At 43.2% G+C, this 27950-nt stretch overlaps 1 protein-coding gene across 1 annotated transcript in view; it reads left to right on the top strand.

The window, feature by feature from the left end:
• The window catches only part of NEK10 (NIMA related kinase 10), a 141924-nt gene that overhangs the window by 19485 nt on the left and 94489 nt on the right, over nt 1-27950 (top strand). The window contains exons 4-10 of the mRNA XM_081106382.1: nt 2632-2762; nt 4379-4477; nt 15902-15986; nt 22888-22929; nt 24166-24244; nt 25360-25427; nt 27700-27779. Of these exons, the coding sequence (XP_080962508.1) occupies nt 2632-2762; nt 4379-4477; nt 15902-15986; nt 22888-22929; nt 24166-24244; nt 25360-25427; nt 27700-27779 (584 nt within the window). The remainder of the gene's footprint in view (nt 1-2631; nt 2763-4378; nt 4478-15901; nt 15987-22887; nt 22930-24165; nt 24245-25359; nt 25428-27699; nt 27780-27950) is intronic.

The raw sequence follows: 27950 nt of genomic DNA, 5'->3' as shown, positions 1-27950 counted from the left end.
GGAACCCTCGTGCACTGCTGGTGGGAATGCAGACTGGTGCAGCCACTGTGGAGAACAGTACGGAGTTTCCTCAAAAAGTTAAAAATGGAACTCCCATTTGACTCAGTAATCCCACTTCTAAGACTATATCCCAAGAAACCAGAAACACCAATCAGAAAGGATATATGCACCCCTATGTTCATAGCAGCACAATTTACAATAGCTAAGATTTGGAAACAGCCTAAGTGTCCATCAGCAGATGAGTGGATTAAAAAACTGGGGTACATCTACACAGTGGAATACTATGCTGCTTTAAAAAAGAAGGAACTTTTGCCATTTTCAACAGTATGGATGGAACTGAAGAGCATTATGCTAAGCGAAATAAGCCAGTCAGAGAAAGATAAATATCACATGATCTCACCCATATGTGGGATATAATGATCAATATAAACTGATGAACAAAAATAGATCCAGAGACAAATGGCAGGGGAGGGGGAGGTTAGAGAACGACCAGATGACTTGTATGCATGCATATTAGCATAACCAATGGACACAGACACTGGGGCGGTGGGGGCTTGCTCTCGGGGGTGGCGATGGCTGGGAGGGGTGGTCAATCAGAGAAAAAGGAGACATGTAAAACTTTAGACAATTAAAAAAAAGACAATCATGTCCTTTCAAATACTGTGAAAGGTGATGATGCTGGACTGGAAGACAGGGATGGAACAGTATGAAGGAGACCTCTGAAAAGCACATGGGATGACTCAAGAGTGTGTTTCTGCTCGTTGGAGATAAATAGATGTTGGAGGATTGAGCACGGTGGGGAGGGAGGGAGATTGTCTCGATCTGAATCTCAGCTCTGTCCTTTGCTAGCTGTGTGACCCTTAGGCAAGTCACTTAGCCCCTCTGTGCCTCAGTTTTCTCATCTGTGAAATGGTATTTACCTCAGTGGGGCCAATCCACAGCCACCACGAGACACAACATCCTGTTTTACAGGATGAAAGATTTATATTACTATTTTGAGAGAATTCAACTGTGGCTTGCATATGAAGAAGAAGGATTCTGAGTTTATTTTTTATTTTTGCTAGCTATTTAACAATATTCTCATTATAATGCATTGTTTTATAAGCTGACTGCCTTATAGGAAGTCAGACATTCTGTTTGGATAAGGAAATGATGTCTTTATGCAGATTTCTATCAAATATTTTGATAGAATAAGATAAGCACAACATATTATAGCTTTATTTGATAATTATGGTATCTAGAATGAAACAACTTACTGAAAATTGGATGCATTATCCTGTTATATTATGCTCTACTTACCTAATACATAGTAATTTAGCTAATTATAGAACATCTCTTGTTTGTACTTTGGGAAGAATAGGCTATTTGTTTGCACTATGCTCAGCTTCACTGTGGTACAAAAGCAATTCTCAAGGTTATCCCACTTGTAGGTACATATTAGTAAATGAAACGATTTGAATGCTGATAACTTGAGAATTTATTATGTAAGTAATTACGAGTTCCTGTTGTAAATGGAGCATGCTCAAGTTGTTGTGGTTGATTTAAGCACATTTTACTTTTCATATGGTGAATTACATAATACTAGAGGCCTGATGCACAAAAATTCATGCAAGAGTAGGCCTTCCTTCCCCGGCTGCCGGCACTGGCTTCCCTCCTCCAGCCACCAGCAGGCACCCAGGACCCAGGCTGGTTCCCTCTGGCCCTGGCTTCATCAGGAAGGGCGTTACAGAATGACATCTGGAAGATGTCCGGTCTAATTAGCATATTATCCTTTTTTATTATAGATAATTTCATGAGGTTAAGACTAATTAAAAGTGATAGAATCTTCTTTACCTTTATATCCATTGCACCTGGCAAGTAGTGTTGTGTGATTGGTAAATGTTGAAGAATGGATGGATGGATGGATGGATGGATGGATGGATAGAATGAACAAATGATGACTTTCATTTTGGGGCTTCACTCTATACAAGCGTGTTCTGGCTAGACCACCCGTGGGCAAACTATGGCCTGCGGGCCGGATCCGGCCCATTTGAAATAAATAAAACTAAAAAAAAAAAAAAAGACCGTACCCTTTTATGTAATGATGTTTACTTTGAGTTTATATTAGTTCACACAAACACTCCATCCATGCTTTTGTTCCGGCCCTCCGGTCCAGTTTAAGAACCCATTGTGGACCTCGAGTCAAAAAGTTTGCCCACCCCTGGGCTAGACCCTGAAACTCCCCATCCTGGTTGCACATTTGAATCACCCGAGAAACTTCAAAATATCCTAATGCCCAGGCCTTGTGCGGACCTGTGTCCCAGCACTGTTTGAGGTGGGGGGATCCGGCATTGGACCAAACAGCCAGTTCCTGTTCACTCCCAGACTGAAAATGCATAAATAACTGTCAGATATGACAGGAGGTGTGATGAGCTCTGAAGGAAAACTAAGCAGTCTGAGATAGAAAGAGTAAATGTTTAAGTCAGTGGTGTTCAATCTTGGAAAACCCCTCCATCGGGCATGGCTATCAGGTTAACTATTGGTTTGAAGAAAGACTCGCTCCCTTCCCCCCCCCCACTCCCCCGTTTTGTTACTTTCTTTATCCTGGGCTGAATTGTTATCCTCACGTACTCTGTGCTTCTATTTCTGTAGCTTCCAGCCATTACCTTCGATAGTGCCCAAAATAGCATGACGAAGTCTGAGCCTGCCACCAGGGCAGGTGGACACAGAGCTCGAGGTCAGTGGCACGAGTCCACCGAAGCTGTTGAACTTGAAAATTTTAGGTAAGAAATCCAGGATCTCCCTTGCCTTTAGCACCCTATTCTAATTAGCCCAAAGCTTTCTGTAAGTTGATCAAGGGAGCTGAAATTTAAAACTCATTTCAAAATTTACCACGAGGATTCTTAATAATTTTCGTCAGTGCCTAAACAATTCCCAGAAATAGTGTGTAAATGACAGGCTTACTGGCTGCCGGTGAAACTGACTGGGAGCTTGGGGACACTTTGGTGACACGCAATTGGCATTTGCTCCGCGAGGAAGTGGCTCCACCGTATTGACTCTCTGAGGCCGATTCCAAGCTTTGTCTTCAGCGTGGTGTGTCCATACCTCGCCAGCCATGAGGAGAAATAAAATAACCCATGGCCGTGAACCGATGTGGTGGCTAAAGACGGTGGTTGTCAAAACCACCGAGCTTTTCAGAGGAAGGGCTCGCCCCTCACCTTTAACACGGACAGTGCCAGCCCTTGTTTGTCTCTCCTGTCGCCATGCAGAGCTTCTAGAAGCTGCACGTTCCCATGGCCACTCCCCTCCCAGGAGCTGGTTCTGTCAGTTTTACGGTGCACGAAGGTCATTTGGCACTAAGTGCCACGTAACTAGTGAGTGACATGAAATGCCAACATGAATATTCTAGAATGATCATTTATTTATTTGGCCTAGATTTTGTTTCCTTGTCATTTTATGACAGTGAATTAAATAGTTCAAAAAAGTCACATGATGTTACAAGTTCATCTATCTAAAATACAGTTTTAGTGAGGGATGCTAAATTCTTTAAAAATTGTTACATATTCAGTTTACCAGTGTCCATGTACTAAGACACCATTATAACCCTCACCTGCTGAGGGTAGGGACACACTGTCCACTGTTATCTGTGAAGGCAGACAGTACAGATGGCCGTATAAGGGTCCACAGATTGCCTTTGAGGTGGTATGTTTATGTGATCACAGCTTATTAGGCCTAGCTCTTAAAGCTGGTCTACTTTAACATTGCACAAAAATGTTGTATATCTTCTGTAGCAGTGTGACCCTTTTGTACATTCATCGCTTATCCTCTCCCAGTTCTAAAGTATAATGTCTGGGATATTTTTTACCTCTGACGGCTGTAATACCAGAGAAAAGAAGCCGGAGCTGGACTTGGTTAAACACACACACACACACACACACAATCAGCAACCAAAAACTCTCACTATTTACAAGGAAATATGTGTGACAACCCCTGGGGTTAATAGCTATAGTAGCCATCACTTTTCTACCCACTTTTCTACAGAAGAATTCTCTAAGTACTGCTCAGCTGTCTAAATAATGCGCCCCAATCATTCTTTCCACATACTCCTCTCCTTCCTCTGACCAATTATAGCTGTTAAGTTTTGGCAGGGTGTAAGTTAGTTAATGTGGTAAAATGAAATATATATAGGTTTGACTGTGATCTTAATGTTAACTTTATAACTGCATTATAACTGCATTTCTTTTTCTTATTTTAATAACTGATATTTGCCTTTGGCAATATATTAAAATCCAAGAGTCCCTGAACATTTGCATGAATACAGGTGATCATTCTTTGGTAGCTTTGCAGCATCCTAAATAATTTTTTGTTATAAAATACTTTTCTGTTTGTTTCATCTCAGTATAAACTACAAGAATGAGAGGAATTTCAGCAAACATCCCCAGCATCAACTATTTCAGGAGATTTTTACAGCCTTGGTGAAAAATAGGCTCATATGCAGGTAAGATTGTCCCAGGAAAGATAGACATTTAGCCAAGAATGGCATATTTTACATACCTCCAGCATATGGTTTAAAGCCGTTTACAAGACTGAATAGAACACACATAAAGGATAAAACAGAGCAAAGGCCATTTAGAAGGAGATGAATAAACAGGCCTTGCACATGGTCTCATTGAGATTACTCTGGTTAGGTACCGAAGTTTGCTGAATTTTATGATAAATACGGTAAAATGAGAACGGCAAGCTACGCTGTTTTCCTTAGTTTGAGTTTGGCTACTCAAGCGGAGGTTATGGTCTGGGTCCTTATGAGGGAGGCTTCAGGTAACGCAGGGCAACATCCTCACAGGGCACTTCTGTAGTCTATACAGACTGACTACGGGGCTGCCCAGCCCGGACCTTGGCGAAAGGGTGAATATGTGACATCCACTCGCAGCCCGATGACGACCTGTCATCCCAGGACCAACTCAAATGCTCTTTCCTTTGCTCCCCTTGGTCTTCACACAGGTGCAGTGTGGGACTGTAGAGAAGGAACAGTTGGCCAGTTCTCTATGTTCTCTCTCGAGAGTCTCAGGTGGTTTTGGTGAGCCACGGCTGCTGGATTGCAGTCAGGATTGTGTTTTTTCCCGTCAAGTTTCTGTTCTGGGCTGCTGGAAGGAGGCTCCCAACACTTGGTAGTGTTAGGACCTGATCTTCTACTCTGCCCAGGAGGCCCAGACCCTCTCCCCCGCCCGCCCCCCCCTCCCCTCCAGCACTGGCTGAAAAGACATCTATGAAAACTTTACATCTTCCCACCACTTGAGACTTGATTGAGATATCTGAATTCTGTCCCAGTGAGATGAGAAAAAAAAACACTGCTCTTATTCTGGAAAATAGGAGAGATAGTAATAATTTAATGCCTTGATTGAAAGAAAACTCTGACTTGGTCCAGTGTAATAGCTGACGTTAAGTAGAACATCATCCTAATGGGTCCTCCATGATGAATCAGCTACTAAATGCATGCCTAAGTGGTGGCCTAATGCTTGGGTCTGTTGGACAGGGTTATTTAGTATTGAATATTTACATACTGGGCAGTGACTGCTAAGTATGTTGGTTTAGTATAAAGCAATCGAGGATTGGGACAGCATGTCATACTTTTGTACTTGATTTAAGCAGAGGGTGATTAGACTGGCTCAGATGACACAGAAGCCTAGGATCTTGATGATGGTCATGTAATTAGGTCAGTGCTCAATTTTTGACAATATATGCAAAGATCATTGAAAGATTAATGAACATTGCAAAGGACCTGAAGTTGTCCTGGGTTATTTCTTCTTGAGCTTGAACAGAGTAGAATAATGATTAGTAGCAGAATAATTATGCCTGGAATGGTATTAGAAAAATGAAGTTCTTTAATTTGTTTTGAAGACAACTATCACGGATTCTTCAAGGGATGTTTAGGAGGCTATTTGTCAGGTTGGTACTTTGAAAAAGGGAGCAGATTTCCTGTGTTAAAGCTGTAGAGACCTCTCGGTGTCCCTACACTGGAGGCACTAGATGCAGATATTGTTATGGAAAATGATTGGGCAAGGGTTGGCATCCAACAGTTGAAAAAGATCTTAACAATTCTGAAGGCAAGAGATCTCTTGTCAGGACCTTTCCAACTTCTTAGTGATTAATGAGGCATCTTATATTGGATGGTATTACTGGTTTGCAATATGAGCAGTCCCTGGAAATCTTCAAACCAGGAAAGGATGATTATAGATCTCTTTGCTTTCATAGTATGAGAAGGAATTTGGGAATGTTAAACATCAAGAACATCCTTTTACATCATTCTTTGGCTGCTAACAGATTGGCATGTTCAGTTCTATTCTAAAAGCAGGGTTGGGTAAAAGTCTAAAGGTCTATTGTTTCTCAGACCATGTAACCTTGCTAAGTTGGGCAGACTACCCTTTTGTTCTTTTCTGTCTAACTTTAGACTTACAGAAGAATTAAATAGCAGGGCTGTAATTCTTTTCTGGTATGGCTTTCTTTGTGAACATCAGACTTATTGTTGACTGGAAGGCTTGGCTTCAATTCAATAAACAAATTGTTGAGCATCTACTATGTGCAAGGAAGAGAGAGAGAGCAAATGGTGGAGAAGGAAGAGTGGGTGAAAATACAAAGATGAATAAGATGTGTGGTCCCTTTTTCCTAGGGACTCGGAGTCTACTTTGGTCAGCAAAACAGTTATTTTCTAGCACCTATAAGGGAACATATGGTAAATATAAACTGTGTACATGAAGACCACCAAAGGCTGGAGGGTCTGGTTGTAGACATGAGAATATGTCTTTTATCCCGAGAATATGTCTGATTGGGAATTTAATCTCATCTGTGGAGTGTGGGCTCTCCCAACTCCTCTCCCTATTTGTGCCGGATTGATGTTGTTCCTCTTCCATTCCACCCCCCAACTTGAGTCGACCCCTGTCCCCCACTTCTGGATACCTCACTTCTGGGTTATTTTCCGAAGATGGACCTGTGATACTCCCTTGTTCTCAGAAATGACATTGTCAGGCCGCCTCTGAAATGAAACAGGACTTGTTAATCCAGAGTCAGATAAGGTAACACGGTAAACACCTCATGGTAGATCTCAAAGGGTAAGTGAGAGTGTAGCCTCCGAATCTCAGGTTACTGCTGGCTACACATGGTAATGAATCCCTATGTGGGCCGAGTATGGGAGCAAATTTTCATCTCCCAACTTTTATTTCTGCCATAACATCATTTGTCTCTATAGTAGGCTCTGCTGTTGCTAAACAAACCTACCTCATCTTATCTTATCTGGAGGAAATTGCAAAGAGAGCACGAAGGGTGCTTGCTATCCAAGATAAGGTTCTGAGGTTCTGTAGAGAAGTACAAGTTGTCACAAAATTGACATATTTCCCCGTTAACTGACCACTTATAAAATTGGCCTCTACTCAACTATCTCGTCTGTGTATCTGTTCCTCTGAGCTTCCTCTCCGTTGGTTCATTCCTTGCTGATTGCCAGACAATGCAAATGTACCATAACCCACTTGTGAAATGAGACTGTGAATCTGGCTAAAGATGTAGAATGTTACGAAGTTACTGAAAGTAACTTGGAATTGAAGAAGAGAGTGTTAATGAAGAAGAGAGTGTTAACAAGGAAGATGACAAGATGGGACTTCAAATAAACATATTTCAAATAGCAAAGAGTAGGAGATGCCATTAGGAAAAATTGATGAATCTTTCTAACGTATTTGCAAAAACGAACCTCTTAATGCTGCAAAAGTCAAAAGTGAAGTCAAGGGTATTGGATCACCTTATACAGTTTTGCCAGAAAGAGCTTGCCAAAAGAGGTCAGCAGAATCTAGTCTTGCTTCTTTTTCCTACTTGTTAGAGTTACAGTTATAATATTTAAATGGAATATTACCTCTGCTATTTATTGTGAAATTTGGTGCTATTGTAAGGTGGGTTCATTTAACTGGCCTCTTTCTGACACAATTATTCTAGAATTGCCAGGATAGCCCCCTTTCTAACATATTTCCAAACATGAACCTCTTTATGCTGTAACTTTTATAGAGGTGAGTATACCCCAGGTTCTCTAATTCCAGTTAAAAGAGACCCAACTGATTCATTTAGCATGATCTTTTCTGTCCAAAAATGCAGTCACTTTTCTGCTAAGAACAAGTTGGTATCATTATTTTACATCATATTTCCTGAAATACTTTCTACAAATTTGAAATATTTTGGAAATGAGTTTGAAGGGAGTCTAGCTTGGGGAGATTATGTTTACATTCTATACAAGAGCTCGAGAACTGCTTGAACTAGGGGAACACATCTGGCCCAAACATCACAATCTTGTTAGAATTGCTATTAGAAGTATTCTGGGAACTTCACAGACACCCTCACCGAAAGGACCTATGTAATTATTTGTTTACTCATCAAACCTTTGTGCCCAGGTCCACTCCTGGGCTTATGTCTGATGCAGGTGACTCTTCCTTTGAACTTTTCCTGATCCTCAGCATTAGCTATCCAGACCCTGTCACAGGAGGTCACAGGAGAGGACTAGAAGTTAGGATGCAGCAGCAATCTCTTCAGTGTCTTGATTGGGGTCTTAAAATATACAGAGTTGATGGTTGAGATGCTTTCTCTGGGATTCTATCTCATCAGGGAGTAGAGAGGCCACTAGGGGCCTCGGAAGGCTTCCTCCTGGCTAGGAAAAGAGAAGCCTGTCACCTTGGTCAAGTCTGCCAGATCGTTCTAAGCTCCCTAGAGAAGTCTTTAAATCAGCCCCATAAGTTGGATAAAGATAAAGGTTCATTAAGGTCCCCCAAAGTCTCAGGATTGGGTCTTTAGGCACTTAAAAACATCCTAATGGCCAGAGTCAATCCCCAGTTCCTTAGCTCGTTGATACAGTTCTTGAGATCTTGTTCCTTTTTGGCCTCATCTCTCTCTCTCTCTCTCTCTCTCTCTGTCTTTTAAAAAATATGTATATTTTTATTGATTTCAGAGAGGAAGGGAGAGGGAGAAAGAAACATCAACGATGAGAGAGAATCACTGATTGGCTGCCTCCTGCATGCCCCCTACTGGGGATCGAGGCGGCAACCCAAGCATGTGCCTTTCAGTCCACAGGCCAATGCTCTATCCACTGAGCCAAACCAGCTAGGGCCTCATCTCTTGATCCTTCCTGTAGCATCCTTTGGGCTCACCAAGGTCAGAGTGAACCACTCATTGTTTTTGGAAAGTTATTACTCTCACTTCTGAGCTTTGGCCCATGCTCATCCTCACCTGAAGAATGCTGCCCCACATCTTCTCCTTTCTGGCTCTTCTGACCCCTCGACTGGCCCTCTCCCTCCCCTCCCTCCTATGGCCCTGGGCCTGAGTTCCTCCCCACTATACACTATGTTTCTGAAGAACAGGGTTTGTTTGTTTTTTTATCCCCAACTCAAACCATTGACACTGGTTTTATCGCAGAACATGGGGCCTGAGAGTCCTCATAAAGTGGAACTTCTTTGCATTAAATTGTTTTGATCACCGTAAAATTTTTGGAAAAATACAGAACATTATAGAAAATAAAAATTTACTCTTTATATCATTCTTAGAAACAACTACTTTAACTCTTACTATATTTCCTTCTAATATTTTTTTAAATGCTATGTTTTTTCTTCTTTGCTTATATGAGAGATTATTATATACATACAAAATTGTATTCTGCCTTTATCCAGAGTAGAATTTTTAGAGTTTAATCATTGGCTGAATATCCTTTATGATCTTACCCTTTTGTATCTTTTTTTCTCTGTCCAAGTTTCACAACTTTATATGTATAAGCCTTAAGAACCTAGGATTTCATGTAACCTTCAGCAAGAATAATGTTTCCTCTTCCTCCCATTGGAACAAATATCTAGCTCTTACGTTTTTATTTCTCCTGAAATGTTATTTAGAGTCTATCCCAAACTTGAAATGTGTGTGTGTGCGTGCGCACACACACACACACACACAAATACAAAAAATGATATCCAATTGCAGAGGTGGAATGGATCCTGAAATAAAAATCCAGTCCAGTCTCCTTTGAGAGATAAGGTAGCTGAGAGGGTAGGGAGAAGCCCAAGGTCCTGACGCAAATCTTGAATAACATTCTTTTCTCCTCTGCCTCGCTGATTACCTGATTCTCTTATTAATCAAAGTACATTTAAGATCTGTGCTCAGTTCTGCACCACAGAGAAACAATCACTTCAGGACTCATTTTCTCTCTTTTTCACTATTTACTACTGCTTCTTGCAAAGCTTATTCACTTGGATGTGTAACAGACATGACATTAAAATGTTCCCACCTTCCCAGGAAAGGACTTCCTGTTCTTTGGCCACATGCAACCACCAGAGCCAGTTTTAACGTGGCCAAAGCAATAAATGACCGTTTCCCATCAGTGCAGGAGCTTCTGAGAGCCAGGCAATAAGTGACAGACACATTCCCACGGCCAACATCAACCCACCAGTCCCCAAACAGTCCCACTAATGAAAGTCCACCTATCCCTGAATTACTCTCATTAGCTTTGCGCCGAGAGACTGTGCCTTATCAGTATCTCTCTCTCTTGCTGACAATTCATCTTTTGTTTCACGCATTGATGGGTCCCCAATAGGACTTCTGATTGGGTTCTCTCCACTTGCACTCCCCTCAGCTTTAGAGTTCCCTACCTATTAACCGAGTCCCAGCTGCCATCATCTCTAGCTTGGCCCATTGCAGTAGGCAGCTCCCTATAGTACTCTCAACACCACACCCAGAAGGATCCATTCACACTCTCTGTCACATCATGGCAGTCCTCCGTTCAAAGCCTTCAGTGACCTTCCACAATAAAAGGTCCAGAGTCCCTATTCATATTCTTCAAAGCCCTGCAGATGTGGCTCCTGCTCTCTCTGACTTCCCTTCTGTAACTCAGTCTTGGCTCCTTCTGTTCCAGCCCCGAGGGCTTGCTTGCCCTTCTTGGCACAAACCACCACACTCCTGCTCATGGACTATCTGCTTAACTCTTCTGCTCTTCCCACCCAGACTCTCTCCTCAGTTCGCTCAGATGCTAATCTTATTCGAGAACCCTTCTCCATCTGACTGTCCTAAAATAGCATCCCCAGCACCCCTATAGCCTTGACCTTGGTTGTTCTTCACTGGTTAGCACCTGATGTACATTTTTATCTCTCTGTTTGTATTATTGGTCTTCTCCCTTTAGAACAGTGGTTCTCAACCTTCCTAATGCCGCGACCCTTTAATACAGTTCCTCATGTTGTGGTGACCCCCAACCATAAAATTATTTTCGTTGCTACGTCGTAACTGTAATTTTGCTACTGTTATGAATTGTAGTGTAAATATCTGATATGCAGGATGTATTTTCATTGTTACAAATTGAACATAATTAGAGCATAGTGATTAATCACAAAAACAATATGTAATTATTTATGTGTTTTCCAATGGTCTTAGGCGACCCCTGAGAAAGGGTCGTTCGACCCCCAAAGGGGTCTCGATCCACAGGTTGAGAACCACTGCTTTAGAAGAAGCGCGATGAACACCAGTGCATGCTTTGTCCAGAGCTGTATCCATGAGGGGGCAACAGTGCCAACTCCTACTAGGTGATGAGTAAATATTGGAAAGCATTCTACCTCTGAAACTTTTGTCAACTAACTGGAAGAAACACCTAGAAGACGGTTCTTTCTGCTCACTATCTCTCTGAGTTTAGGGGCCAGTGTAATTCACTGGATGGACTTCTGATTGGGTGCCTGTGCTGGGCTAGGTTTCGGGGTAGACAGAGATAAAGAACACGGGCCCATTACGAAGAGTGGAACAAGTTAGTAAAGAGTCCTTGAATATTCGTTTATAATCAGTTTCTATTTTGATGTTACTTTGACTTTTTGAACTATCAAAAAAAAATAGGGCTCTGTCTTATGAATTTGACATAACATTTATTTTGAAACAGGCTTGAATTCCTCCACTTTAAAATCTTGAGTCAAAAGTGGCAGCTTTGTTGCTGTGCTTGGTGTTAACGCAAATGGTATGACAACATGAAAAGGGAAATCTACATAACACTCTCACCACGAAGTTGCTGCTTATTCTGAGCGAGAGACAGAGGGAAACATTGCAAAGGGGGCTCTCTAGGTTGGAATCTCTGGCATTTGCACAGCCCCTGGTCAGTTAGCCCCAGACCATCCGATGGTCTCATTTATGTTGGCGCTTACAGCTTTATTATCATTCAATAATCAATACCACAGCTCCGTGGCTGGTAGTCCCACGGAGCGCTCACATGGCTAACTGGTTTCCCCCACTGTACAAGAAGGTGAAACCCCAGCTACCCTTTCTCTGTTCACGTGCTGGGCCCCTGGTAATGGCAGAAAGTGGCCTCCGAGGCTGCAAGCGCCGTGGCAGCGGGTCCGAGGCCAAGGCCGCGGGAGCCGATCACGCTGCCATGTATTAATAGTCCTGTGAAAGCCGTGGCAGAGGTTCAGTCACAGCGGGGATACATATTTGCCTGCTCGGAATCCGCGGCCGTGTGGCTGCTATATTGGGACCTAATCCTCCGGGGAAACACTATCTTTGCAGACAGACAGGTTTTCCAGAGTTGCCTCAGAGGATCCCCTGGCCTGTGCTGAGCATTCCTGCTCCCATAGTAAGAGTCACTTTCTCCCCGGCCATCCCCTGTGGAGGACCCTGGCCTGGGAGCCGGGCCCCGCTGCTCCGGCCGGCCACCATCATGCTCTGCCCCTCTCTGCTGGCCCTGAGCGTGTGTTTCCTAGTCCCCCAACCCTTGGAAAGAGAGAGAGAGAGATCGTCTTACAGAGCACGTCACTCCCCTTGGACACCAGAGCTCCATGCGACGTGCCATGCTCTCGTGGGGGGTCAAGGGCGGGGAGCCAAGGCAGGAACAACTGCTCCTTTAGAGGTCAGTGCTCAGAGAGGAAGAGCCAGAGGACTCAGACACCAGGAATTCTATTTACATTCACCGCAGCGGAGGCCAGGACCATGCAGAAATATTAATAGCTTTGGGCTTCTGTCCCAAAAAAGCAAAAAAAAAAAAAAAACCCCACAAAAAACCCCCACAAAAAACACACATAAAAAATGGCAATTTGTTTGGAATAGGACTTTCAACTCTGTTCCGGAGAGTTGAAAGTTCTTTTCTGGACTTTCAAGACTTTTCTGGAACTCTTCATTTACGTACATTCTCTTAACAGTCAAAAATAATAAAACCTATGGTAGAATTTTTTTTTTTCTTTCCCTTTTTTTTTTTTTTTTTTTTAAGTAGGAGAGGAAGCAAAAAACTTTCCCTACTTATTTTGATATGAAAAAACACTGGAAAGGCCATGACTTTGCTCAGGAAGGTTGCGTATAGTTAGGAAAAACACCGAGCGTACACGTATTTGTTCCATGAATCACCTCTTCACAGGCCCCTGGCTTTTCCTTTAAGTAATGAAAGCAATCAGCGTTAACCCTCATCGGGTTGCCGGCAGCGGTTGCAGTTGATGGTCCCCTCTGGTAGGGTCTCTGGGACGGAGCGTTGGCGCCACAAGTCAGCCTTCCAGCACCGAAGGGAGAGTAGTCGTGTGCCACCTCCCTATTGATAAGATCAAAGGTGCTCTCTGTGACAGGAGCCTCCGAATAGCCACATCCTTACAAGTGTCCCCATAGTCCGTGGTCGGCAAACTGCGGCTCGCGAGCCACATGCGGCTCTTTGGCCCCTTGAGTGTGACTCTTCCTAAGCCTTAGGTGTACCTTAATTAAGTTAATAACAGTGTACCTACCTATATAGTTTAAGTTTAAAAAATTTGGCTCTCAAAAGAAATTTCAATTGTTGTACTGTTGATATTTGGCTCTGTTGACTAATGAGTTTGTCGACCACTGCCATAGGTGATTGTGTGTTAGATTCAAAGTGTATTTCAAATTGGCATTATTTTTCCCACTGTGGGGAGTTCAGGTGAACTGTCGTAGCTTCCCAGTGTGGCCTGGGGTAGTTCTGCCTGGCTGGTCGCCCTGCCTGGGATGGGTTGCCTCCGTAGGCAAGGTGTCGCTGTCACGTGCCTGGGCTGGAGAAGGGTCGTAGGGTCGACTGCCGCTGTGGTGGGCAGCTCCAGCCAGAAGCCTCTGTGATGGCAGGAGGAATAGTTCTCGGCCAGCAATGCTCTCAGGACTTCTTGCCCAACTTCTCCCCACCGTGCCAGGCCTCTGCTGGGGGCCTAGGTCTATAAAGAGCCATCAGTCACCCCTGGGAATATAAAGCCATGGGAAAGCAGGCTTCCCAGCCTCCTTCCCAAGTCTGGGTAGATGGAAGGAATGGTGAGTGGCTTGGGGTGGAGTGTGGGTGGCATAGGGTGGAGGATGATGCCTCCAGGGGCAGTGACCACAGATGTCCATCCTGCCTTCGAGGAGGGTGGGGTTTCTGCACTCAGGTTGGGATGTGCAGGTTTGGGGGCAGAGTTGAATTTCAGGATCTTAGAGAAGACGAAGCTGAATTCTACACTACGGACAAGCCAGGCGAGGGTTGGCTTGGGGTCATGGCGCAATAAATGCTTCACTTGACAGATCTTTAATAAGGTAACCTTGCCCCATGCACAGCCAGCCCAGCTGGGGAGGTGGGAGGAGAAGGGGGAAATTCTGTGGAGTCTCATCTGGAATCTTCCTGTATCTTTCTTAGTTTTTCTCGGCTGAGCATGGGTAGCAGACGCTTTTTATTTTAGGTTTCTGACCATTTTTGCACCACGTGCCATGTGAGACAGCTTGGAGGGCAGTGTGAGACAGATCTCACCTGGCAGGGCCCTCCGTGCACGGGTGACTCAAGCAGTGCACGTGGCAAGTTCCCGGCGCCGCCAGTGCCCAGCCTCCTTCCTCCTCGGTCAGGGGTCCCCCTGTGCTGTGTTGGTGGTATCTGCATGTTCCGGCCTCATGTCACCTTAGAGAACATCCTTCTGATTCCCTGGGAGGGTCCAGTGTGAGAAAGTCGCAGAAGGCTGTCATAGGAAACACCGGAGGCTCAGGGCCTCAAACTGCCTGCTGAGAACTCCCAGGGGTGTCATGGGTATTTTTACATTTTCAAGGAAAACAGCGATGCTCGACACCCATCAGACACAGTGCAAGCTACTCAGGGTAGCTGACGATTTCCACATTAAGCTTGCGCTGCTTCCTAGAGGTGATGGCATCGCCTACCGAAGCTGGGTTTTCCGTGGTCCCTGTGATAAATAGCAGGTGGAAGAGGACACAGTCGGGGTGCTGTCCAGTCTGATTCCAAGGCTCCAGAAGCTGCTTGGTGCCCAAGGGGGTACTCATCCCATTGATAAGTAAATGTGGTTATTTAAGCATAAAATACACTCCGGCTGATGTGGCTCAGTGGTTGAGCGTCAATGCATGAACCAGGAGGTCACAGTTCAATTCCTGGTCACAGCACAAGCCCCAGTTGTGGGCTCGATCCCCAGTAGAGGGCATGCAGGAGGCAGCTGATTAATAATTCTCTCTCATAACTGATGTTTCTATCTGTCTGACTGTCTGTCTCTCTCCCATCCTCTCTCTGAAATCAATAAAAACATATATAAAAAAAGAATAAGATACAAATATCTTCCTTTTAATGTATGTGTATTATTTTTTAGTCATTAGGGCATACATTCGTATTAAGGTAAAGCTAATTATTGGACCTTCTAGCTATTTGTTCTGGTTGGGGGCTGCCGGGAGTCAGTGACGGCACTGTAAACCACATAACTGTGGGGGCCTCTACATCCGAGTGATAATGATGGCTTTTATGTGTTTTGCATTAAAATGGGACAGATGTGTAAGTTCAAAATAACCATTCCCATTGCAGATTGCGTTTGAAATAAACTAATGCTATTCCTTTGTATGTTCCTCATTCTCCTTCATAGTCGTGTGTTGTTCATGAACTGGCATGTTCGTCTTTTAGATGTGAACAAACATGTTCTCTCTTGTTTTCTTCTTTCAGAGAGTGGGTTAATCGAGCCCCATCTATTCACTTTCTGAGAGTGTTAATCTGTCTGAGACTACTCATGAGGGATCCATGTTACCAGGTTGGTTGGAAAAAATAAAGATATTTTGTACTGGTGATGAAGTTAAAATAAAACACTGGTGGGTTTTCTTTGAAGCAGACCATGTTCACTTTCTCTTTCTCTCACAACTCAATAGCTTTCACATTTGTCAAGTATCTCATCTGCTATTTAAAAGATAGGAGAGAAATGATTTAATAAGGACCAAAAAGAAAATCTGTACATTTCTACTATTTTTCCTATGGGATTAAGAGGATTACTTGTTGGTCTATGTTTTCATCATTAGCTGGCATTGAAAACCACAGGCAGTTCAGAGAGGTATGCACTTGGCCACACCTTCTAGCATGTTCAAGGCTAAGCAGCTTGCTAGGTCAAAGTCAGCTGTGACCAGTGGGAGCTCTTGGGGGGCTCTTGAGTCATGGTGGCTCCACATTTTTCCTTTAGAAGAGCTATTCCCTTCCTCCTCCTGTATTTTAGCCTGGCTTTTTGTGTTGTTACAGTTTAGCCAACCATAATCATTTGACTATGAGACTTAGAGCATCTCTGATGGCTTTCTGTCCTGGTTGCTCACAGTTTTCTGGGAGTTTTCATTCCCCTCATGACCAACCACACAGAACTGTGTGTTCCACACATTTCCGAGCTGCCATGAGCAATGCAGTGTGGGTCACATATGATAAGGGCGGACCATATGTCCCACTTTGCCCCAGTCAGTCCCAGTGTGTGCTCACTGTTCCTACGTCATTATTAATAGCACCCTCTTTTTCCCTCCAGCATGTCCCAACTGGGGTGAGATCAGTGCATATATAATGTGAAGTAAAGTGTTCCTGGAGACAGGTGGGGAGCTAGTGCTTTGGCTTATAGAAATGAGGAAAATATTTGCCTTAGAGATGTCCTGTTTGTTCAGAACACTGATGACAGTTGTGTCATGCTCGGCTGATCTCCTTTCTTAGCCAAGTTCTTGATGGAATGAAACAGGGTTGATTGTACTGCTCTCCGAAGGAAAGAATGCAGTAACCTCTTTGTTTATGGGATTTCGTGACCAAAACACATATTAAACTATATCTCTATCTGGTTTCATCTTTCCATAGAAGGGGATGCTCTCCGAATCGCTCCTTCTGGCAGCCTTTTCACAAAGAAGAGCATGTGCTCAGGCAGTTATTCAATATCTAAAGTTGCCAAGAATTGTTGGCCAAAGTCACAAAGCAAGGCTGGGGTTTACGACCGTTTATGCCGCAGAGTCTCAGCGAGCCTTCGCCGCGGCTCGGCATTCCTGTCCCCGCTGGTTGTATCGCAGGATCCACAGCGGCTGTTCCAAACCATCTCCACTTCTCACACCCAAACCGCCTCCTGCCCCTGTCACTCTCATCACCTTACATCTGTTTTTTACAGGGAAATCTGAAGACATCCCAGTGGGAGCACTCCTATTTCCTCCTCTTTGTTGCTTGAAATATTTGGATTATCTTGCAACTTTACTTCTCTCCTTGTTTCAAAAGAAACATCCCCGTCCTTGCCAAGGCTTACCCTCCCATCCGTTCTCTTTCTTATGGTGTCAGTGGCGCCCCCTCTGTTTGCCTTTATCATAAATACCCCCTTTTTGATCCGTTATCCCTTCCAATCTTCCATCCTACCGTCATCACTACATTTTTTGAAAGGTCAGGACCTGAACCCACTTCCTTTCTATCTGGACATGGAATTCTGTGTACAAGGTTCTCTCTGGAAGCCTTTTAAATAGTCCATACTGTGGCAGGCTTCCATCATCATTCCTTCACCCAGAGGCTGCAAGCTGGTGGCTTGCAGATTGAGTCTTTCCTGCCAGTGTACAGAGGCTTCAAGCTATGCCTAATGGAGATTCCAGCAAGAAAACACTGGATGAAAGAGAAGCCACAATTGCTTAGCATTTTCCTTAATTAAAGGCAGACGTGAGGTTTCAGGTATCGTCGGAGCTCCAAGCAGCATAAAGATAAATTCCCAGCTGGATTCATTATAGTGAAACCGCAGCACATTACTTATCAAGGATAAAGGGAAAATCTTAAAAGCTCCAAACTACAATTACATTAGCAGCAACAGTGAGAAGACAGTCCAGCGGAGCGGCCTTGTCTCGGCCTCGCCCGCCCCAGCCCTCTGCAGCAGGGCACGCCTGTCCCGCACTCTCTGCCTGCACCAACCCCCAGCTCTTCCTCAGCCCTTTTCCTCCTTCTTCTCTTTCACTTACTGTACTTGCTCCTTTTTTAAATTCTGCTTTTTCTAAATGTTAACTTTCCCAAAGTCCTTTTCTTTCTTTTTTTTAAAAAAATAATATATTTTTATTGATTTCAGAGAGGAAGGGATGGGGAGAGAGAGAGAGAGAAACAGCAACAAAGAGAGAGAATCTTTGATTGGCTGCCTCCTGCACGCCCCACACTGGGGATTGAGCCTGCAACCCAAGCATGTGCCCTGACCAGGAATTGAACCGTGACCTCCTGGTTCATAGGTTGACAGTCATCCACTGAGCTGTGCCGGAAGGGCCCGAAGTTCTTTTCTTTATCATCTTCTTCCCCATCTTCCTAGCTCTTGGCTTCAGCTATCATTTTTTGTTGCTGTTGCTGTTCTTTGCTCCCAACCACATATCTGCATTCTCAAACTTTCCCCTTTATTTAAGCCCCACAATTCCAGTGATATGGTGGGGACAGCCATCCCGGTGACACAGTAGCGTAGTGGTTCTCCAGGTGTGATCCAGGAACTGCTTACAGGTCTCTGAAATCCTTTCAGGGGTTCCACAGGTTCAAAACTGTCTTCAAGATAACGCTCAGGTATCATCTGCCCCTTTGCTCTCACTCCTTACAAGTGTGCAGTGCAGTGTCCCGGAGGCTGCAGGTTGCGTGATGATGTCATGGCTGTGACGGCTGATGAAACATGTGCTGTGCGCTGTTGTGTTTTAGGAATTTCTCACTTGCGATTTCTAATGTGGTAAATGTAGATAGACATAGCCCGTATAAGCAAAGTCTTTGGGGTTCTGAAGAATGTGTAAGGGTGTAAAGGGGTACAGAGACCAAAGAGTTTGAGAAGCACTGTTGTAGCACATTGTATTCAATAACTTTCAAATGGACCTCTTCAATTCTCCCTCAAGCCTTTTAGAAGAGTGGTTACTATTACTCCTGGGGAGATAAGTGAAGGCCAGTGCATAGAGGGATCTTAAAATTGTGATGGGGGAATCAGCAGCGTGAAAACACTGATAAGTTAGCGCAGAAAATGATCAGGTTAGTGATTCAGGATCAAGGGCTCTGCAGTGTGTTTAGCATTGCTTTAGTTGCTGAGCAGGTTTAAGATGAGCATGTCTAATGGCAATGGCATTTTGGTAGAAATAATGGTGGACTAACAACACCCATGTTGGCCTGCAGTGTGTTCCATTATTTTTTTAAGGCATACTTTTTATCTGTGTTATATTATTGTGTCCACCCCCACCCTCCCTTTTTTAAATAAAAGGAAAAACTCGGGATAGGCAGAACAAGGACATTTGCTCACATTTTGCACATCAAACTGAGGTCTGGTTCACTAAAGGACTTTCTCCAGGTCATTAGGCTCAGAAGTACAGACCCCAGTCTTGTGACCCTCTGGGCTGGAGGGCAGGCAGGAGGTGTCGCTGTTCTCTAAGCAGGCAGCCATGTTTGCTTTTCAGATCAGTAACCAGAGCTGTCAAGCCCAGGTATGTGCATACCTTGTGGTCTTGCTTCTCTCTAGTTGATGCTCTCAGGTTGGAGCAATCCCATTGGTGTAACCAAAGGAAATACAAGGACGACCATGGGTCTGTGAGCAATCTCCTGGCCTTGCTCCAGTCTCTAGAGGAGAATGGGAGGGGGTGGAATGTTTATTTCATAAATGAAGGGTGAAGTCTTGAGTAAATAGCAACAAAATTCTCTTTGCTCTTTTTAAAAATTTTTTTTAAAATTATTTTTTTAATCCTTACTCAAGGATATGTTTTTTATTGAGAGAAGAAGGAAGAAGGAGAGGGAGAGAGACAGTAAGAGAGAGACAGAGAGAAGCATTGATGTGAGAGAGAAACATGGATTGGTTGCCTCCCGCATGCACTCGACCGGGGATTGAACCCATAAACTGGGTATGTGTCCTGAAAGGGAATTGAACCCGTTACCCTTTGGTGCATGGGACGATGCTCCAACCAACTGAACCACCTGGCAGGGACCTCTTTGCCCTTCTTATATTTCATAACAGCACTTCTCAAACTGTGCTTCCCAGTGGTTAAATTCTGTGAACAGAATTGTGCTCCAACGGGTATGTTTAGGAAAGGCTGCACTCTAGGTCTCCCATTGGAGCAGCATAGTAAAAGCTCTGAGGTGTCCTATGATGAAGCACTTTGTTAAACTCTGTGTAATCTAGCACCTAGCATTTCCCAAGCTAATTTGAATTTGATCACAAAACTTTTTTTTCCCTGAATTTATAATACTACCCACTGCACAGAGTAGAGTGATCATCCCCATGACATAGTTTGGGAAACACTGACGTAGTCCCATATTGTTAACATTAATTTTTGGATTGATGTATTTCTCGTCAAGGTAAACATTTAAAGATGAACTTAAAAAAAACCCACAAGAACAACAAAATTTTTAAAAAATGAACTTGACCATGACCAATCATTTAAACATTATTCTTTTCCTTGGTGTCTTTGCATTTCCTTGGTGTCTTCACATTTCGTTGGTGTCTTCTCATTCAAATTTAAATCTCCTTCATGTCAGCGACTCCAAGATTTGAACCTTTTGCCCTTATCTCATTTTTCATGGCCTGTTGTACTTTTTTTCCCACCTATATATCCTATCAGCAACTCAACGTATCCAAATCAAGTCTTCTCTAACCTCGTCTAGTCTTCTCTCTCTCTTGGTGTTTGTTAATCATGGCCCTGTCCCCTGTCACCCAGGCTCTAATATGGTGATGCCTTCTTCTTTCTTCCAATGTGTCTTCTTCTTCATACCACTTCAAAGACTATCTCCGCCTCTCCATCTGCCTTCCCACTGCCATGGCAAACCACCTGGGCTTCCAGATGACACTTTGCCTCTCCAGTTCATTCTAAGACTAGAGGGGAAGCCCTTGCAGCTGATTCTGATCAGTCCCTTGTTCACACATTTCATTGGGTTTCCTGGTCCACATGATGAAGCCCAAATCCAGGCTCCTGTCTCAGTCCCCCCCGCGGTGTGATCCCACCCTGCTTTTCTAACATTAGTCCCAAGAGAGTCCTTTTCGGAGTTATGGAGGTGCTTTGCAGAGTTATGGAACATCTTGATGTTCTTTCTGCACAACTTCTATGCACCTTGGAGCTTACTGTTCTCTTTGCTTGGAATATCCTTTATCTTCCCCCGTTTCCCCATTTTGTTCACAGCAGATTTTCCCATCTTTCTCAGCCCATCAGAGCCCATCACTCTTATTATGAAGTTTCCCTTAGTCTTCTCAGCAAAATAGCACATGTCCCTTCTCTGGGGTATCATAGCACTTCATGAATAATTTTCTTATAACACTGGCCAAATTCTGCCTTAAATTCCAGTTCTCTGTGTATCTACCTTATGCCTGAAGTTCAGGAAGTAGGCCTCTGCCATCTACCATATTTGTGTCCTCATTAGAGCCTAACCCAGGGCTTTTACATAACAGAAATGAAAAAAAAATAATTGTAGAATAAATATTAATAGTTTTAAAATGTTATGTCTATTTTTATATGTATAAAATTTCCCAACATCACTAGGGATAATGTATACAACATTCCTGTGTTCTTTAATTATAGCTTTTCTGGCATAAATAGCAATGAAGAAAATTCAAATGAATAGGTAGTCACAAACTATTTTTAATTGAGTTATAACTGTCCCTTCACTCTTAATTTAAACATGGATATGATTAATGTTTCCAAATTCACTTCGCACAGAAGAAGGAGACCTTGACCCCGGAGGCCTTGAGAGCCCATGCCTGTCCCCCACCTGCCCCACCTGCTCCCTCAGACAGCTTCCTGGCGGGACTTTACTGTTCCCTCTCACACTCGTGTACTCAGCCTCCTGCACTTCCCAGAACTGGACCGATGGCTGATGTTTATATTTCAAATAACTTCCTTGTGTGCATGTTAAGTAAAAAGTGAGACGTCAATACAGCTTTAATTAAACAGGTGAGGGCCACCTGAACCACGTTGGCCTGAAAACAAATGTCAGTGTGAACCACCCGAGAACACTTCCTATTCATAGTTCCAAGCTAGTCTCCAGCCTCCCACTCCCCCTCTTCCTCACTGGCACTTTCAGGAAGCTTTGGGATTGTGCTGAGGTGCCTTCTGACTGGGAATTGGATTTTAAGACCTGTGTTGGGAGACATTTGGCAAAGAGGACGCTCACCCTGGCTCAGAGCGCAGGTTTAAGAAGACCATTAGCCTAATCATTTTAAGGAGAAGCCTGCAGTCTAGTCTGATCTTGTTGAAACTCAGTGTGAGTCAGCAGGAGATTCCATGTTTCCACTCAGTCCCCAGACCAGGCTGAAGCCCAGAGGAAGGGTCTGGGAATTTGGTGATCCTGGACTCTTATCGTGGCTTGTCACTTAGGCACGTGGCTTACCTTTCTGGGTCTTACTTGGCCTATCTGCAGCACGAGAGGATGAAAGGGAGCAATATCTAACCGTTCCTTTGAGCTCTACCTGTTTCTGATGACATTGGAGAGGGTGAAAAAGTGAGGAGTCTGGCTGAAGTTATAAGCATATTTATATTTTCCGATTCTCAATCCAAATTTCATTCTTTTTAATTAACAGTTTATTTTAAATGTAGTACGACAGGCATTCAAGTTTTCCACATTGATGTTAGAATGTGGACCTTCATAAAATAATTCTAAATCTTATGAATTAATAAAGAAATTGCATGCAAAATACAACTTTCCCCCCATCTTTTATGTATGCTCTGTTGTTTCTGTTTTATTAGGAAATACTCTACAGCTTGGATGGGATTGAAAGCCTAGCTCAGGTAAGATTCCTTTTGCGGTGGCTGGTCTTGCCTTTCCATTTTGCACCATGGCTTTGGGCGAGGATTACATAGGTATGTGACAGAGGATGGCTTTTTCAAACCATAGGCTGCCTGCCCAAGGGAGGAGTAGGCAGGGTTAATAAGTGAGAGTGTGAGGCAGGACACTCAAGGGGCAGGGCGGGACCCATGACATTTTGTTCTGGCTAATTGGGCTCACTTTACCTAGCCTGTTGAAACGAGAAAGTGCTATTAAAGGTCACATGTCTTTAGTTAGTAATGAAAAGAAATAGACCTTGGCTGGCAGGCCCAGTCCTCAGTGCTGCACGTACCCAGTGATGGGAGAAAATATTGGCGCTGAAGCTGTTCACAACTTTCTCACGCTTTTGGAAAGAATTACTGTGCTCACTAAAATTTTACCCAGTAAATGACAATGTGAGGAATGATTTTAACTTCATTTATTTTTCAGCTTTGGTAACTACTGAGGGAAAGTAAGCAGGAGAATACATGTGTTGAGCTCATCAAATGTTTGAGTTTGCTAATTTGCCAAAACATGGCATGACGTGGCATTGAATTGAAACAGTCCATTCTCCCAAAACCCATAGCATGTACAGAAAAATGGTTTTCATAAGAAGTCTGTGGCCCTCAAAACTCACTCTGAATGATGAAAGGAAGATGAAGTTTAATGGCAATTTAATGTTAAATCTATGTTATTTTCATTTTTGGGAAATGAATGCAACGTATCTAGCTTTTGTTTTTAAGATTTTAAAAAATTGGCTGGAGATTTACCTCATTTAATGAAATAGTCTTTCATAAAATTGTAAATGACATTCTTATCCACTTTACCTCCATTATAATATCAGAAATTAAATTCTACTAAAAAGTCACATTGAAGAAATAAAATTCTATGTACTACATATTATGCATCTTATTTGTATCTTATACTTGGAGACTAAATTACACTACAAACCTATTCATCCACAAATTATTGGGGGACTTTTGAGAGTTTATGCAGTTTTTGCATGGGCCCTCCCTAACTTCAGGGCATGCAAGAGAAGGCAAAGAATCCAGAAGTGCAGTCACCTATTTGCACTTGAATGAAATGGGCCCAGAAGGACTATTATTTGGTGAATCTGTTGCGCCACCTACAGCTCATTTTTAGAAGTGCACAATCTTGTCACCTGCTTGTGTGCCTTTGGTGTCTTCTCCTCTGACTTGTTGGTTTGGTCCCTCCTGCAGTACATGGAGATCGTGGCCACTGAGTACCTCAGCTACGGCGAGGAGCAGCACAGTGTGGGCAAGCTGGTCAACATGACATGTAAGCATGGCCGGGGGGGCGGGGAGCACAGCCAACTCTGCACGTACAGAATAAGCAACACGGTATTTGCAGCGCAGCAGGAAAAGGGACACTTTGAACATTCATGTGTTGAGACTCCATGCCAATTGTTATAGTCAGTGCCAAAATATGCCCCAAAGGAAGACTTCTAGATCACAACTGTTACCTTGAAAAGCCCAATTTCACGTTTCAGAATATTTTCATTGAGCCCAAGCTTTCGCTATATATTGCAAGAGAGACTTCCATACCAGCAGATTTTGGTAAACATATTTTTTGGTTCCTCTAATTCCTATTAATGTCAAAGGCTATTCAATTTTCATCTATAAAGTTAGGCTAATAATGATGCCTACCTCCAAACATTTGGAACATCAAAAGCATATAAAAGAAAAAACCTTAATGTGATTAACAATAATGTGAAATCATTGGTCTGTGTGGTGAGCTGTTCTCTGGTCAGCCAGCCTTCTCTCTCTGGAGGCTCTTCCCAACCCCGCCTTCTGTCCTATTCAGGTTTGACGACCAGAGCCTTCCTGCTGTGGGGGTCCCCAGCCCACTCTCCTTGTGAGCAGGCTGGCTTCCCGCCCGTGTCTGTTTACTGGACAGCACCCTGACTCAGTTACAGGGAGAGAAGTGTAGGTGGTGAGCCCTGAGCATCAGGAAGGCTTTTTGAGAACAACCGCTTCCCTCAGCCGAGGACTCCTGCTGGGCCTGTCACATCTGCTGGCCTCCCTCTCCTCTTTGTCAAGCTGACATCTTTATGGGGCGGGTCTTGGAAAGACAGGTTTCGCTGTGGACTTATAACGAAGTTAAGAAACTCATTTAACTTTAGGTGGAAGGAAAGCTTTGCCTTTTTGCTACCTCCCTTATTTCATTAGATAATAGTGTTATACAATAAATACTAGCTGAGCTTGAGAGGTACTTCTTGAATTAAAAAACAGCCACACATCACCCATTTCCTCCTCCCTCCATCGTTCCTTCTGTGCTGTCTCCTTTCCCATTGCCCTTTCTCTGCTTGTCCGTCAATGCTTCAGGCGTGAGGTGCTAAGAGTTCCACCCTCCTGAAGTTCCGAATCCCTCTGAGTTATTTCCTTTCTTTATAGATATTTTCCAAAAGCTTGCTGCTGTCAAAGACCAAAGAGAATGGGTCACCACAAGCGGCGCCCACAAGGTGAGTGGTCCTGGAAAGCCAAGACTTAGCTCCACGTGGCAATGGCTCACGCTGCATGGGGTTCAGAGCCCTGCGGTCAAGCTCTATGTCATTATAACTGAAATCTGCTAACCGAGCCTCAATTTATAAATCTCTGCTAATCCTCTCATATTCTCTATCAGCCCAAGGAGCAAATCAGGGGTTTCTGAAATCCGCCCCCCAATATCACTTAATACCAGCTAAGTTTATTACTTACTTTAAATGTTGCTTGCAAAGCCCTGACTATACATAAACTGATCCAAGGTGCACGCTTACAAATAAACAGATGCAACGTGTATATTCATAGAAATACATTCCATGTGGCACCAGAAGGAAGACTTTTAGATCCCAGCTCTTGTCTTGAAAAGCCCAATTTCATGTTTAAGATTTTCACTGAGTGCAAGCTTTCTTTAGTTAATGTCAGAGAGATTTCCCTAACAGCCGATTTGGGTAGCAAACTTTTTTGTCTCACTTAATTTCTATTAAAATGTCAGAAGCTATTCACTTTCCATCTATGAAGTTGAGTTCATAATAATACCTATCTCATAAAATTTGGACCATTCCAATTTCAAAAACCAAGTTTTTTTGTTTGTTTGTTTGTTTTCCATTTTAAAAAGTGAGTTTCCAGGTTATGTTGGTTTGAACCATATGAAGTTGCCATGGCCTGCAGACCACGTTCACATGGTCCCATCTTATAATTAGATAGTATAATATTATAAGCATATGAGTCAAATGTACATTTCAAGATAGTTGAATGCAGATTTAACCAAATAGACTGCATTTATACTTATAGCAAAACTATTTTAGATGGTAGCTGCCTAGAGCCAAGTTTCAATAATCTGTTGATATAATCCTTATATTCCAGGAAGCCACTTTCCAGGGTATATTAGAGCAAGGTTGCCTCAGATGCTGCTCATTGTATAGCAGGGGTGGGGAACCATTTTCCTGCCAAGGATCGCCATTTGGATATTTATATCACCATTTGCAGGCCATACAAAATTATCAGCTTAAAAATTATCCTGCTATATTTGGTCAAACATTTAATTAACTCACCCCTAATACCTTGGCAGGGCCAGACCAAATGATTTTGTGGGTCTTATACAGTCTGCAGGCCAGGCATTGCCCACCCCTGGTACAAGGAATGATTCTAGGTGATATAAGGTCACCATTTCTCATTTAAATAGTCATATTTCACTGATATTATTGCTTAGGAATTGCTAAACATTTTTGAGTAGCATTGAAGTTTTAAGTGGATGTGGCAAAAATTATAATAAGGGTCTCAGTGACTGACATTTGGAGAACGTTTAAGTTAGAAGACAGAGACAGGAAAGAAGAAGTGAGATGAAAAAGAGGAAAGGATCAGAGAAACAAAGATAATGATAGCTTCATAAAAATGCATGAAATCGTAAAGGAGAAAAACCTGATGGAAAACCCAAAGTTGTCCAGCAGTTGTTGCAGCTCTGGCCTGGACTCTGTTTGAGTGGGTACTTCTGGGGGACTCTGAGTTTTAAAAATGTAGACAGAAGAGCAATGAACTTGTATTAATGGGAATTCAGTGGAGCCAACTGGTAAGACCAGAAGACTTCTAGACAAGTCATGCTCCTCAAGATGATGCCTGGAAGCACTGATTCATGCTCTTTCAACATGAATTAGACATCTGGGAGGCAAGTGGAGTGCTTTGCAGTGTTGACATATCTTGCTTAGTTTTGGGGGAAAATGACAGTTTCAACATTTTGGTGAAAATAGTTCCACAATGCCTGACTTGGAATGTGTTCTCAGTGACCGGTATTCTGTGGACTTAGTTATTCTGACCAGTGTTTATGTCATTACTCTCCCCACTTCTCCCTGGGGGAAAGGGCACATGGAAATAGAGGGAAGGGTGAGAACCAGGCTGGCCATGTGGCTTGGCCCCTTTTCCTTTCTGTCCTGGGCAAGGAATGGCTACAAGGTTCTAGAGCAGTGGTTCTCAACCTTGGCTGCACATTAGAATCACCTGGGAATCTTTGTAAAATCCTGATTTCTGGGCCTCATCATTAGTAACAAAGAAACAGAATTTCCAGAGGATGAGGCCCAGAAATCAGGGTTTTACAAAGATTCCCAGGTGATTCTAATGTGCAGCCAAGGTTGAGAACCACTGGTTTAACAGAACACCCTCTGAGGTTAAGCCTTTATGATCTTTACATGGAAACATTATACTGTTCAAGATGCGTGTGATACTTAAGCAATTACACTTTCTTTTACTTCATTTTTTCAGACATTAGTAAATTTACTCGGTGCCCGAGATACCAGTGTTCTGTTGGGTGCCCTTCTGGCTCTGGCTAGTTTGGCTGAAAGGTAAGTGTATTTTGATGTACTGTCCAGTTCTACTACTGTAGCAATTTAGTGGCAGAGATACCCAATAGATTAGTTTCTCCAGTTCCTTTGCTACCTACTCAGAAAAATAAGCATGGCATTCCATTAACATATATATGTAAGAGGATTTTGTACAGAAAAGCATCATTTTAA

This window comes from Myotis nattereri (assembly GCF_964212035.1).
Source record: "Myotis nattereri genome assembly, chromosome: 14".
NCBI classification, from domain to species: Eukaryota; Metazoa; Chordata; class Mammalia; order Chiroptera; family Vespertilionidae; genus Myotis; species Myotis nattereri.
The sequence above is the reverse complement of the archived record's forward strand: the minus strand, read 5'-3'. Positions and strand labels throughout refer to the sequence as shown.